This window comes from Eschrichtius robustus, chromosome 12 (genome assembly GCF_028021215.1).
Source record: "Eschrichtius robustus isolate mEscRob2 chromosome 12, mEscRob2.pri, whole genome shotgun sequence".
Lineage (NCBI taxonomy): Eukaryota > Metazoa > Chordata > Mammalia > Artiodactyla > Eschrichtiidae > Eschrichtius > Eschrichtius robustus.
The window spans coordinates 33021051-33035885 of record NC_090835.1 but is presented as its reverse complement, the minus strand read 5'-3'; the positions used below and the strand labels follow the sequence as shown (position 1 = coordinate 33035885).

Genomic DNA, 14835 nt, shown 5'->3' with positions numbered 1-14835 from the left:
TGTAAAGGGAGCATAGACTTGCTTTACAAGGAAACCAACTGATGTGAAGGTAACTCTTAATTATCCCCTCCTCACCTTTCCTCAAGGAAACATAAATGGCATTTGTTGAGCCAAGCCCTGTGGAAAAGTGTTTTGCATAGGTCATTTCATTGGAAACCAAAGAATAAAGTCAGAGGTGGATGAAAATGTTTTACAGAAGGCAGAGAAAACTGCTGATTAAAATTGTATTAGGCCTGCCAGAAGTCTCCTATAAGTTTCACTAGCATTCCTAGGTGTCTTGCAAAAGCCCAGCACTGCTACTTGGGAGAAGACAACACAGACAACCCCATAAAACAACGCAGAGGGAAACAGAAAGGGAAGAAAAGGAGTGAGGTTAAAATAAAAGAGAAAGAAATCAGCATATGAAGAGACAGGATAAGATTTTAAATGAAGTCATAATAGGAACCAGATGAGAAACCTAAATGGAAATGGAAAGTTTCAAAGAAAACAAATCAGAGAGAAGGAGAGGAACTGGATGGGAAGAAACAACTAGAAGTTACCTTGACTTTCTACAGAGTAGATGATACAATGATTCTCATTTCTGAGGTCAAGTCCCCAGTGAGGTCTTAGGCAAGTTACTTAGCTGCCCAGCACCCACACCTCCTAGGGTTGCACTGAGGAGTAGCTTAGTATAGCACTGAGCTCTGGGCTGGCACCTAGAGAGCCTTCCATTTAACAGTGGTGGTGAGGAACTATTGGTGAGGAACCATGATGATTAATGCCATTAACACCCTGCCAGGGCCTCCCAAGATGAGATTCCTTGAACCTTTCTCTTCCCCCATGACAACCCTCAGTCAGTGCCACACAGATTCCTTGGAAAGCTGCTGTGATTTCAGGAAATGTGGTCATTTTGGACCATTCTCCTTGAGTTCTCTGTGCAAGAAGTAACACATTTGTGTCTGTAAGGCAACAAAGCAAGAAGCCAGCATGTAAAGATAACCACAGCCTAGAAAAGAGGTAAAAGAGAACATATTTTCCAAAAAGGTTTCATGTCCTCTGGAGAATCCTGTGTCATCACATGTCACAGTCCCCACTCAGCACAAGCATCCTCAAGTCTCCACTAAACTCCCATGATCACTCTATCTGTAACAGTTGCTCAGAAAGCATCCTGAGGGTACCTACTGAGGTTAGCACCTGGCAGGTTTTTACGGTGTCTCCAGTTTCCAGTGTGGAATTGGCAAGGATCATTATGCAACATTCTGTCTTCTAAAGGAACTAAAACTTGAGTCCTTAAAATCGTCTAAACCTTGACATGCATCATGAAAGTACTGCAAAAAAATCTGTTGGCAGGAACACCGCTGGGTATCATGAAGGTAGGGTGGAATACTCACACTAAGTGGGTATTATTTCTACTATCTAAGGCACAATCAGGTTTTGCCTCTTCCTTGCTGTATGGACCCTGCCAAAACAACAAAGATCTCCACTGTCCTTTAAAAGAAAATCACTTTGCAATGCATTTCTATTTGGATGTGCATGGAAAAAGCATTGCCTTAAAGAAGATCATTTGTCTAAACCAGGATTAATTTCCAGCACAGTAAAAAGTGTACATAGTGACAAGAGAGCTCTCAATTCCGGGTTCAAGTGATTAAATCGAAATGTTTCTTTTTAACAACTATTTGGAGAAACACATTTAAGTCTGTCCAAGAAATATAAAAAGAAAGTGGCACCAATGAACCCAAAAGAAGTTAAGGTTGGAACAGCAGCTAATCTCCATCAATAGGTTTCTGAGTGGGGGATGTGTTCGGTGTTGATCAGCATTTCCTCTGTACATGACCACTGGCCCCAGCAGAAACGTGGCTGTTTAAGTGCTATATGCATCTGCAGGATTGACTGTGAGAAGAAAACTTCCCTCCATTAATAAGTTTTAAAAACATGCGCTAATTAATTCATGCTGGCAGTCCAAATCCTCCCATCAAACTTCATTAGGTGATCAGGCTGAGTTCAAAGATATATGCAGGATAAAGAGAAAAACTCAAGTCTAGAGAAAACTGGTAGAAGGGGGAAGGATGGTGAACAAAATCCTATAGTCTGAACTCAAAGTTTTAGAGTCAGGAAAAGGGGTAAAACTAGAGGACTTGGTTAAGTGGGTCAAAAAATAAAAGTTTCAGTTGCATAAAAAGCCAAATTTGAGTTCAGATTTTTAGTGTGATGTGCATAAATACTTACTGACATTTTAATATTTGCCTTTACTTGAGATTTACTGGGACTCTGCCTGAGGCAAGATTTTTTTAATAGTAATAATAAAAATGCTAAATAGTACTTAGAGCAAAGCATGTGTGGTCATGATGTTTTAAAGAGGAGAAAGAAAAGGTAATTCTGAACATCTGTACTACATTTCCACATGATAAAATCACCACACTCCAAAATTGTTCTGAAGTTCAGTGGAGCTGGGGTTGGGGGAGGGGGGATAGTGGTTCATGTGGAGAAATGTTTATTTAAAAAACAAAAAGGGAGACTCAAAGGCCATTTAGGGGAAAGCAAGGATGACAACATTTATTGTAAAATAAAACTTACGGCATTGACATATATACACTACCAAATGTAAAATAGATAGCTAGTGGGAAGCAGCTGCATGGCACAGGGAGATCAGCTCGGTGCTTGTGACCACCTAGAGGGGTGGGATAGGGAGGGTGGGAGGGAGACGCAAGAGGGAGGGGATATCAGGATATATGTATATGTATAGCTGATTCACTTTGTTATAAAGCAGAAACTAACACACCATTGTTAAAGCAATTATACTCCAATAAAGATGTTAAATAAATAAACAAATAAATAAAAATAAAACTGCCAATTAATAGTGAGAGTCCAGTAGTCAAAATGTCAGGTCACGTGTCTTCTCGGATCCATTAGTATTACCTCCTGAGAATAAATGCCTCTTATTCTCACAAAGTCCCAACCTTCCCATGTGGTATCTCAGATCAAAACCCCTCCCTTAGATTTCTTTGCTACCTTTTCTGAGAGGAAAGGAGGGAGGGAGGGGGAAGTCAGAGAAAGCTTCTCTCTCTCTCTCTCTCTCTCCTACACACACACACACACACACACACACACACACACACACACACACACGCACACATATCGCACTTTTGGGTTTTTTTCAGGCTTAAACCCCCACCTCCCCTCAGCACATCTGTTTCCTAGTTCTATCCCCTGCGGTCAGTCTTTGGGTCAAGAAGTATCTTGACCTGGGTTGCCCTTCCTTAGTAAAACAGAGTTTCAAGCACGTGGGGCTGGGAATTACTGTATTTGCCATGTCCACAGGCCAACCACCAGAAGGATTTGTCAATCACCCTACACCAGAGTTCACAACCTGGGTGATTTTGGTCCCCGGAGGATATTTTGCAATGTCTGGGGATGTTTTTAATTGTCACAACTGAAGGAAGGGCAAAGGTACTACTTGCCTCTAGTGGGTAGGGGCCCAGAATACTGTTAAACATCCTACAATGCACAGGACAGTCCCCACAACAAAGAATTATCCTGCTCCCATGTCAATAGTGCCAAGATTGAGAAACCCTGGCCTATATCGACAAAGCAAAATTCCATCAATAGGCAGGGTCTTCCCCCAACACTAAAAGTGCTCTAACAACTGGCAACCCAACTCATACAACTACATATCACCAAAAGAGATCTGACTGCCTTAGGGGCTGAAGGAAGGACATACGGTGGTAAGGGGATTTCTCAGTTGTCATCCTGACCAGGTCCTAGCTTTACCTAAATAAGAGTACTTCCCACAGGAAAACCTAGCAATTCTATGGCACACAAATAATTACAATAAGTAAATATTTTTTAACAACTGTATACACACAGCCACTTTCTTTTTCATGCTAGTTCCTTCAAAGCAGCCACAGATTTTTAAAGCACTAACTGCATAAGCCTAAAAAGTATAAATAAACACTATTTTTAAAAACATAAGAGAAGGACGAGTTGGAACCCTGTGCTTTAATTAGGTCAGAATTCCTAATTCTATCAGCGTCTTAATGGCAACCTCCATTTCTCTGGTACTTTCTAGGTTAGTGAATACTTCACACAGAGTCCCTTTTTAATCCACACAGGTTACCTTCCTAACACCCACCACTCCTGAAAGAGCTGCAGACTTCTGTGATAACTGGCAATACCCTATGTGCTGTAATTCTGGAGATTAAAATCACTGATCTAATAAAAAAAGAAAAATGTTCAGAAATGATGAAAAAAATTGTCTCCCCATTTAAAAAAAACTCAAAAGTTACACATAAAAGTAGTAAGATTTTTATACTCTGCATATAACTAATTGCACGTATGTTTTTTTACCAAATCTCTTGATTCAAAATCTATTTACCTATCATCAAAATTAGGAATCTCCACACTTTCTTAAAGGGTCAAGTAGTTAATATTTCAGGCTTTGAGGGCCACAGGCAAAATAGAGGATATTACACAGGTACTTACATAACCATTTCAAATGTAACCATTTAAAAAGGTAAAAACCACTCTTAGTTCCCAGGCCATTAAAAAAAAAAAAAAAAAAAAAACCAGGTGGTGGGCCACATTTGTCCCACAGGCAACTATATGCAGTTTGCCTACTCTTGATCTAAGTGAGCAGTGAGTGACTCTTCAGAATTTTCACTCTAAAGTCTCACTCATCTTTCTTTTTCCTTTTTCTACAAACTACTCATATAATTATATTTTTCCTTTAGTAAAGAGGGTTTATTTCATTCTTTACAACTGCTGTAACTATAAGCCACTCAAAGGAATCAACCAGCAATCATTCTCATTGCCTTATTTAACACTCTGCCCAAAACATTTAAGGCATCCTTCAACCTATATGCCAAACTGGAAACACAAATAAAGCTATCCCTTTCAACCAAGCCAGGTGGCTAGGAAAGTAGATTTTGCTTTACCAAATTTTAGCCAATTAGAAGAGCAATGAAATGGGGCACTTATTACGAGGTTATAAATACAATTTTAACATCTCACAATTGACAAAGAAAGAAACCCACAATACCCAACAAAAACTAGATAAAAAGTAAAGTCAGTTTGAGAAGGCAGTGTTTCTTTTAGGCAATGAGGTAATGATGAAGTAAAAAAGTTGAAAAAGAAGGCTAACTGAACAGATGAAATGGAGAAGGTCCGACTCTAAGCACCTCCAATTTTTCCTTATTCTCTGCTATAAAAATTCACCTATTCCCTAGGAATTCATGGAGCACCTATATATGCAGTACCATGCTTCATATTTTAAGCAAGTACCTTCATTTTCATGAGCCACACATGGCCTGAGGAGGCCTAGCCCTGGTGCTGCCTTCTATGTGGCACTGTTTAACCTTCCACTGCTTGGTGACCTCATGGACTTACCGTCCCCAATCCAACAGGCCCGGATAAGACCTGGCAAGAAAAAAAAAAAAAAAAAAAAAGAGCCTTTTGCATTTTTTCCTCTTTTTGCATTTACAGAGAAAATATCCCTGAGCAAGAAATCAGTAGACCAGAATTCTCGTCTTTTGTCTGTTCAGAGATTTCAGGTTGAAATCCCTGGCTGCTTCAAGGAGTGGTTAGGGACAGATGCCTGGAAGCAGCAGGCCCAATTTTGAATTTTGGATCCATCACTACTTGCTCTGAGAACCTGGACCAGACCCTCTGGGCCTCAGCCTCCTCATCTGAGAGGCAGGAAACCACCACCTACCCTAGAGTATTGTTGGGAGGATTACATGGCACTCCCCGAAAAGTGATTAGCTCATGAGTACCTGGTAAATGTTACCTGTCATCACTTCTTAATCTCTCTGAGCCTCAGTTTCCTCACAGGGTTACCAGGAGCATCAGAGGAAATCATTAAAATGCAATGTGTTCTATAAAGTACAAAGCTTTCTCACATGTACGGTATTATAGCTAATATCCCCATCCAAGACATGCAGGACTCTGTTACAGCTGAGCAACTTCCCATTGCTGCAGCTTGTGAAACACACTCAAGTACCTGCAGTACCAGTGCTTGGAGTACTTTCTCACCACTGAGGTTTTGTTTGTGGTGCACTGTTTCACCAAATGATGACAATGATAAATTAGGTCAGTTGCCAAAAGAATATTTTTCAAAAAGCAGTCACACCCAAGGTAGAGCAGGAGGACAGAGTCCTGTTAAGAGTCTCTCCCAGCATAACCTCCTGACTTCTCCCCGCTCCCTGGCACTTCCCCATACACCCTTTACCCTGCCACTTTCTCTTCTCACCAGGTTGCAATATGCCTTGAGCCTAATGGCCCCCTGGGGCTCCACCAGTCTCTGTTACTGTAAAAAGCAACCAATTACACTCATTAAAATCAATATGGGGTAAAACCTCGACCATTTCTAATTAGCATGCAGTCTTTAAACTTTAAAGAATGTATTAGAATTTAAAGATAAGGCAAATGCTGCTAAACAGAAATGAATACATTCCCTATGTCATCAGAAATGTGAGGGTAAAAGTTATGAAATCCTGTTTTTGGATGTGTTGTTAGCAGGGTCCAGAAAAAGTGCTTTTCTGCAGAGATTCTTCATTGGGATCTATCCTGCATTAAATGCTTGGAGAAAATGGAACTCAGTGAGAACAAAGGAAATCTGTATCAAGTGGGCATCAGTCAATGAAAAGTCCGTGTAATCTCAAGATACCATATTCAAAATTAAGTGCTTATTCAGAAAAGAAGCATGAAGAAGTATGCAGTTCCTAGGGTCTCCTCCTAAATTATAGTAAGAGTAAGTGACAAGGCAGCCTTTAGAACAATCATATAAACTGGGAGCTTGGTGGTCACAAATAATGAAGTGTGTGTGAAAACAACTACAGTAAAAAGTGACCAATAGTCAGAAATGCCTTGTGCATCTGGGCAGAACTTCTCAGTCATTTCCTCAGCCATATTCTCAACCTTGGCTGGACAGCTCCACCAGGATTTCATCACACTCAATACATCCAAAGTCTTTCCTCAACCCCAGCCCCTCCTACTGACAATTCTCTCCTGCCCTTGTCCCACCACCTGCCTATACCAGGGCCCACAGTGACTGTCTGCTCCTCACAGCCCCTAGCACTCAGTTCCTGAGTTGTCAAAGTCCTGCCTGCAGGTGGGGATGACCTTGCCCTTCAATTTCTTGGCCACCACCCAGATTCAGATTCTTGTTCACCTGAACAACAACAGTATCCTTCTAACTTATCTCCATGCCTTTATTCTCTTCCTAGCCAATCTACTATCAATTAGCACCTGACAGTCTTTTCTGATCATGCCATTCTCCAGGGAAAATTCCTTCAAAGGCTCAGAGTCCTCAGTGACCTGACCTCCAACCACTTGTTGAGATTTATTTCCTTTCCCTCCTGACAGGTGGAGTTTCAGCTGCTCCAAACTCACTATGCCCCAAACCCACCACAGTTCCCACCTCTAACACTTGGCTCAACTATCTCTTCTCCAACCATATCTGCGTGTTGAAATTCTTCCCGCCTTTTAAGACCAGCTTTATCATGGAGGAAGCCAGTTGTCAGCTCTCCTACCTCTAAGCTGCGCAGCATGTAAGTGCCATTCGAGGGCCTCTCAGTGCACCACCCCATTAAGCAGTAGTGTGTAGTGGTGACAAGTGTAGACTCTGGAGCTAGACTTCCCAGGTTCTGATCTTGGCTCCAGTGCTTGATCTGTGACGAGGTACAATTACTTACCTCTCTGTGCCCCATTATCTGTGTAATGGGGATGATGACAACAGTTTTCACTTAGTACAGCACCTGACACAGAATAAGCCTCAATAAGTGTGAACTGTTTCTCTTATTGCCCATCTGAATCCCTGAACAAGACCACAAACTTGTCATGGATGCTCCCACAGCACCCTTGTATATGGATGTTCAACATGTGCCCAGTGATGTACCACACATTTTGAAAAAAATATAACTTCCAGTTAAGCTTACCCTCAAAGCTACTGCTCCACTCCAAACACAGAGCAATGAGAGAACACAAAAGAATATGGCTCTGTACAATCATTATAAACTTGTCCAATATTGACAAAATAAACCACAGAGCAACTCTCAAGGTATTTTTAAACTATGTTTTCACTCTTTCAAATATTTATTGAGCATCTTGCAGGCAATATTTGAAGTCTGGGAATATTGATGGAAGGTACTGATTATGTTAAAACTTACTTTATTAAAATAGGGAGCAGTTGTTAGGTTCTATTATATATACGTATATAGGAAAAACTCTTGCAAAAAAAGGATGTAAAATGTTATGTTTATATGGTCACTTGTGTTTGGGAATATTTTCTGTGATAAGCTTTCTTGGTAGAAATAGAATGTATAATCTGTACAGTCAGATTTAGAAATGACTGCAGCAGCAAAATCATGGCTCAGCCAGCCAAATGGGAGACAAGTGTATGTTAAAGAGAACAAGGCCATTTGGTGTTGAGAGAGTGGGGACTGGGGTGGAGATTGATTATATAGGTGAAGTTTGAGCTGTCAGTAAAAGGCTTATGAGCTCAAGAACTTCTAGGTCATAGACTTTGCCTTGGTGGATCTCCTGCTGGCCTAGGGACAACTTGGATAAGTTGTCCAAGTATACTTGGATAAGTAAACGAGGAGACCAAGAATTCATGTTGCCTTGCTCTCCTCCTCCCTGCCCCCCAACAGCATGGAGGGAAGCCTAGGCCCAGTATCCTGGGGGCTTTACTTGTCCAGGGTTAGTAGCAATTGTGGCTCCCAATGACTTAAGTGTTCTTCTGCCCTTCCTTTCAAAGAAAAGCAAGCTGCCCAAGGGTATTAGCATAGAAGATCAACAAGCATGGCAGCAGAACATATATCCTTTCCCTTCAAACATCTTACAGTGCAATGAATCCAAAGACTCCTGACTCTCTTCTAAGGATCAGCCAAGAAAACATTGAGGAGAGTGAATATAGGAGGATCCTAGTATGTAAACCCTCTTTTTCTTTAATGAGATCAGTAGTACCTTGGGTACTTGATTACTAAAACCTTTATATGGAACAATATGTCCTCTTCGGAAAAAGCTGGAGAACAAGGTAAACTATTACCACATCAAACAATGTCTTATCAAATCAACCTGTATCAAGAAGCATCAGACGACACTAGTGAGTAATGCCTGCATTTTAGCCAACACTTCAGCTCACGTTAGCCTGTCAGTTGTAGTTCTTGGCCAGTAGTTCTGGTCTTCCAAATAAGTTGAGATCATAATCTTTTTGTTGTTGTTTCCTGCCAGGCAAAGAAGTGGTTTCACCCTCAGCCTTTTCCAGACCACCGAAAGACAACAAGACACTAAAGAAACCTGACCCTTCCCATGTGCAACTCCTGCCAATTCTAAATCTCCTGAAACAATAGGCTAAACAAGGCCAGTATTCTAGGAGATGGGGTTTATATGAGGTCCAACACCTCTGCCTGAGAATTAATCATAAAACCACTAACACTCCATTCCCCAGCATTACACCATTCAGCCCCAACTGGGTTGAATCGTGCAAAATGAAAAAGGAATCAGGAACACTCTGAACTTAAAACCTCAAGTACATTTTAAATCCTGTTTTAGATTCATTTAAATTAACAGAGTTCAGGCGACTTCTTTATTCAAGCTGGGATATTCTTGCTGGTTTAATACCAAAAGCAGTCAGCCACATTTTTCCACTAAAAAAAAAAATACCCTGACAGAAGAACAAACAGTCTAAAACCCAGTAGAGAATATGGAAACAGCTTACAATAAACTTTACCTTCTAGAATAACTAATCGAGGAAATTACCCAGTTAATTGGCCATGGGAAACAACTATTTGTATATTATTACACATTTTGTAGGTCACAAATTAAAAGCACAATTTTTCTTTTCTAGCATAGCATTTTTCCAAAGTGTTTTTACGAAGAACATCAGTGCAACAAGAGAAAAGCAAGTCAAGTAAGTTTGCGAGGCTCTGCCTTCCCCAGGCCCCTTCTTGGAAGTAACTGATGCACACTTGCATATGAGAGAGTCTGAGAGTCCTGCAATAAGTTCTATGGAATTCAACATTTTCCCAAGTTCGTTTAGCCCTGCAGCCCTTTTTCTCTCATAACACCTAACAATATCCCACAAAACAGCTGTTCTGTGGAGCACACTTTGAGAAAGATTCTTCTAGAACAGGAATATAAGAAATGGTTTAAGAGTGGAGACTGGAGGCAGCCTAATTCAAATACCAGCTTGTTAGCTGTGGGACAATGGGCAAGATTTTTGATGTCACTTGTCCCTCAGTTTCCCCAGGCAAAATGGGCAAAATAATAGCACCTACCTCCTAGGCATGGGCCTTTCCATCTAACAGGAGAAGTTTTCTGAGAGTCTTACATGGCTGGTTCCTTTTTGTCATTCAAGTTCACAATGTCACCCCCTCCAAAGAGCCCTCCCTGACTATCCAATATGAAGTCGACCCCACTCAGCTCACCTGTACTTCATCCTCTTCTTTTTCTCATGATACATCTCTGTTTAACTATTAAACTGCTATCTGTTTCACCCCAATAAAATATAAGCACCATGAAGTCAAATTTTATCAGTTATCATTACTCAAAACCAGATCCTCAATAAGTATTCACAGAATGGATGGCTGGATGGATGAATGGATGAATGAATGAATGAACAAATGAGGTGGTTGTGAGAATTAAATGTGAATCAACGTAAAGCACTTCATAGTGCCCAACACATAAACATCTATCCAGATGCTGTTATGAAAACATCTGATGAACTATGACTGGTTAATGGATTCAGAATCATGATTCTTGCACTATTTTTAACTTGCCTCTTCCTAGTGTACTGTGGATAAACATTTCATGGCACTTATTTAGAGGTGTGTTGGAAAATGGACTTTCCGGGAGGGGGCGAAGTGGGCAGAAGACCCTGAGAATAGCATTTGCTGATTTCCACGTTGTAAATACTCCCACCATGACCAATTTCAAGCTACCAAAATTCCTGGAAATATAACAAATGGCTCTCACAAGCCAGTACACTCTTTCTCTTGGGAAGGGTCTTTTCAGGCCTCCAAATCTTGTTTGTTGAGTTCAAGTTTAAAATGAGATTTTTTTTTTTTATAGACAACTTTTTCACACTCTCCCTTCTTGATGAGACAAAATAAGGGCCATCCACTGACTTTGGTCGGGTGCTCAAGGAAACTAGTTGGATGCGTTGGGCTGCGTTTTCTGTATGACTCTCTGTGCACTCTTAGACTAATGTTTAAGGCTCTAAACATGACATATTCATGCCAGACCACTGTGAGGACCAACTAATCTCATAAAACACAAACCAAATTGTGTTTACATTCATTTAAACGGAGATATACTAAAACAGAATCAAGGCACCATCTATTTAAGTGTTACCAGTGAGCAGAATCTATTAAGACTGACTACCTGACCCCAAGATCCCAAAATGGAGTGAGGGTCAATGCTGCAGATAGAGGTTTCTCTGGTATCACAGCCTTGCTATACATGAAACATGATCCCTTGGCACCCAAAATAAAGCAGCAGCTTTTTTAAACTATAGCAATCTACCAACCACAGTTTTCAGATAACACAATCAAAATTTCAAAATCCACAGGCACTCTACATGCAATGATAACATGCCAGTAATCATTGCTTCTCTTCTGTAAACTAAATGGAAAGTCTATGGAGTAAGACAGGAAGAGATTAGTTTCTGCTCCACTGTATTAGCTATCTATTGCTGTGTAACAAATTATCCCAAAATTCAGCAGCTTAAAACAACACACATTTATTATCTCACGGTTCCTGTAGAGCAGGAACCTGGGCACAGCTCAGCTGGGTCCTCTGCTTCACTGTCTCTCAGAAAGCTGCAACCAAGTTGTCAGCCCAGGAACTGAAGTCTCATCGAAAGATTCGACTGGGGAAAGATCCACTTCCAACCTTACTAAGTGATTGTTGGCAGTTTTCAGTTCTTTGTGGCTGTTCGGGTGAGGGTCCCAGTTCCTCACTGGGTGTCAGCTGGAGGTTACCCTCAGTTCCTTACCACACGGGCCTCTGCCACATGGTAGCTTGCTTCATCAAAGCATGCAAGGAGAGAAGGCCACAGGGTGTACTAACAAGATGGAACTAACCTAATCATGGAAGTGACATCGGCATCCCATTACCTCTGCCATTCTATTGTTTAGGAGCAAATCACTAGGTTCAGCCTAAACTCAAGAGAAGAAGATTACATAAGGATATGAATTCCACAGTCTTGGAATACAGATGGGAAGACCAGGCCCAACAAAACATATCTTTAAGCATCTCAATGTGAAACCAAGCCATTTGACTTCCCAAACATGTAGCTAAGGTCTCATGAAAACAAAACCAAGGAGAATAAGCATGGAGAATATTAAGTCTGAAGACACAAAAGTCTACTCAAATGTTATAAGCAAATACAGTCTATATCAGAGAAAACTCCTGGGAGCACCTGCATTACCAAATCCCAACATGAAAGCCATGTTTTCTGAACAACCAAACAAATGACTCACTGGAAGCACTGCCCATCCAAAAAGGTACATAATGCCAAGAAATCTAGTTTGGTCTAAAAGCAAACATCTTTTCGAATTTTTATTTATGGCTGCAGAATATTTTGAAAATATACTTAATGCCATTTTATTGCTTCCTGTTTTCTGTGAGATCTGTGTCTGCCACAGCATTTTGCCTACATGGTACTGTTGAGATCCACATCCACCATAGTAGCAAGGAACTGTTATAAAAATTTCAAACCTTGGCTGTCACCCACATTCTTTCTAAGATCTATCCGACTACATATTCTCAGATATCTGAGCCTCCCAACATTCAATGGTGGTGGCAAGCCAGAGAGGCTGCCTCTGAGAAACTTCAAATGATTTAACTGAGTGCAAAACACACTCTCAGAAAACTTGGAACACTCTGTCCTTGGAACATTCATGTCTCTCTGTCCATGAATGTAAATGCAGGCAAAGATTATCTAAACGTTCAAAATTGGTCTGCACATTTTTCCATTCTTTCCAGAAATATCCTTAGGCTTTACTTTCTGAAAACCCCACCCCCAATTCAGCTATAAAAGTATTTACGCTCATTGTTTTGCTAATCACCTATTCATTTTGCTCCTTTAAAAAGAGGATACTTAATAAACATCTAAAATTTAACCAGTACTGCATTTAAAAGGCCCTGAAACAATGGCCATCTGTAGGAAAGCAATTGTAAACCACCTTAGAGTTGACATGTGCTGCACACACTTGGGTCCTGAATACGTGTTGAATCATAATGGAACATACGTGTGGTGGGCAGAGGAAAAAAAGACTAATGCGAAATTCCAGTTTAAAGGTGATAAGCAGACAGGAAGGTTATAAAACAGATGACAACAGCAATTTGGTTAAGGCTACAGATAACTTTCAACCTGTGGTAATAACTTGATAACATATTTAACGTATTTTAACTTGTAAAGTACGGCTTTGGGAAAATAAAGTGAATGTCCTTACCTCTCTAAGATGTATGTTTTCCTTCTCTTTCTGGTCTAAAATCACTTCCAAGTGGCTGACTTGAGACTCAGCCTCTGCCATTCTACGTGTCCGTTCATTGTCATCCTCAAGACTTTTGGACGGCAAACCTTTACTTTGCAACATCTCAAGAAGCTTTTTAATCGACTCATCTCGGGCATTGAGGGTTTGTTTCTGTGTTTCGATTCTCAGCTCCATTTCCTCCAAGGTCTTCCTCAATAGGAACAGTTCCTTAGCCTGTCTGTCATGCTCGGCTTGGAGCCGCCGGAAGTTCTCCTCCGTCAGTTCGATGGTAAAGTGCTCTGCTCCTCGGTTGCCACTCTCTTGCTGCAGGAGGTGGTTGAGGTCTCTCTGGGTTCGCAGCTCATCCTGAAGGGCCTGGATTGTCAACTGCAGGTGCTGTGATGAGAAAGACGGAGCAGGAGAGGAGAAAGAAGGGGGAAAAAGTCAATGGACATGCCAAACGCTCTCTGCTGCTACCACACTATGAAGATGGAATGTTAATCATGAGGTCCAGAGGGCCAGCCGTGAAGTCCTCCAGGGTGACTTCAGAAGCATGGGACAGCACATGGAGAGGGGGAATTAATTCAATGATGCTTTCTGAATGTCTTAAGAGAAATGTACACATACATAGAAACAGTATATTAGTGTCAGTCACAAGGTAAATTATACATCTACAGGGTTTTAATTTAGGAGTGGAAAGGGTTAGAGGGAAGCTTTCACAAACACACCTTCTTTACACCCACAATGCTCCAGACTCAGTATTCCTTGTTTTCTAAGGTGTTCTTTATTCTACTATCCATTATTTTCTGTGATTAAGTGCATGTCCATTTAAAAATAAAAATAATAGCATCCACTACAAGTAGACACAAACAAGGACTTTATTTTTACAAATAAAGCTGTGAACAGGTTTAGTAAACAGGATTACTGCATCTGCAAGCAAAAGGGAACAAATGCAGACAGAGACACTCAAACACACAAGGGGGTGAGGCTGTACAGAGCAAAACAAACGAGCTGCAAAGAGTGGACAAACCTTGGTTCTTCTGGCATCCAGTAGCTGAACAGCATGGGAAATGAAAGAAAAACGAAGCAAAAATCAACACAAAGAAAAGTCCAGTGCAAGCAAAGGATATTTAACAGAAAGAACTTAATCAACACAAAGTACCTTCACAGAGAAAAAAAAGAAAAAAGAACAACGGTTTCCTACTGCAGCAAAGACCCATAAGCTACACAGAATTTATGGCACTGATGCTTGATAAACGTGATTTTAAAAAAGAAAAAAAATGAGGTTTATTCCACCTTTTGTCTTCCTAAATCTCATTGACCCAAGAACCCAATATCTTGGTTGTATTACCAGGGAGGAAAGCACAACACTCCAGAAGTA

The 14835-nt window shown here is 40.8% G+C and overlaps 1 protein-coding gene across 10 annotated transcripts in view; it reads right to left on the bottom strand.

Moving 5' to 3' along the window:
• The window catches only part of ERC2 (ELKS/RAB6-interacting/CAST family member 2), a 973185-nt gene that overhangs the window by 797281 nt on the left and 161069 nt on the right, over positions 1-14835 (bottom strand). For 9 of the 10 annotated variants that reach the window (XM_068559352.1, XM_068559351.1, XM_068559353.1 and 6 more), the window contains exon 3: positions 13434-13850. In XM_068559352.1, the coding sequence (XP_068415453.1) occupies positions 13434-13850 (417 nt within the window). Of the gene's footprint in view, positions 1-13433; positions 13851-14484; positions 14509-14835 lie in introns of all 10 variants that reach the window. The other variant, XM_068559360.1, reaches the window with a different exon arrangement.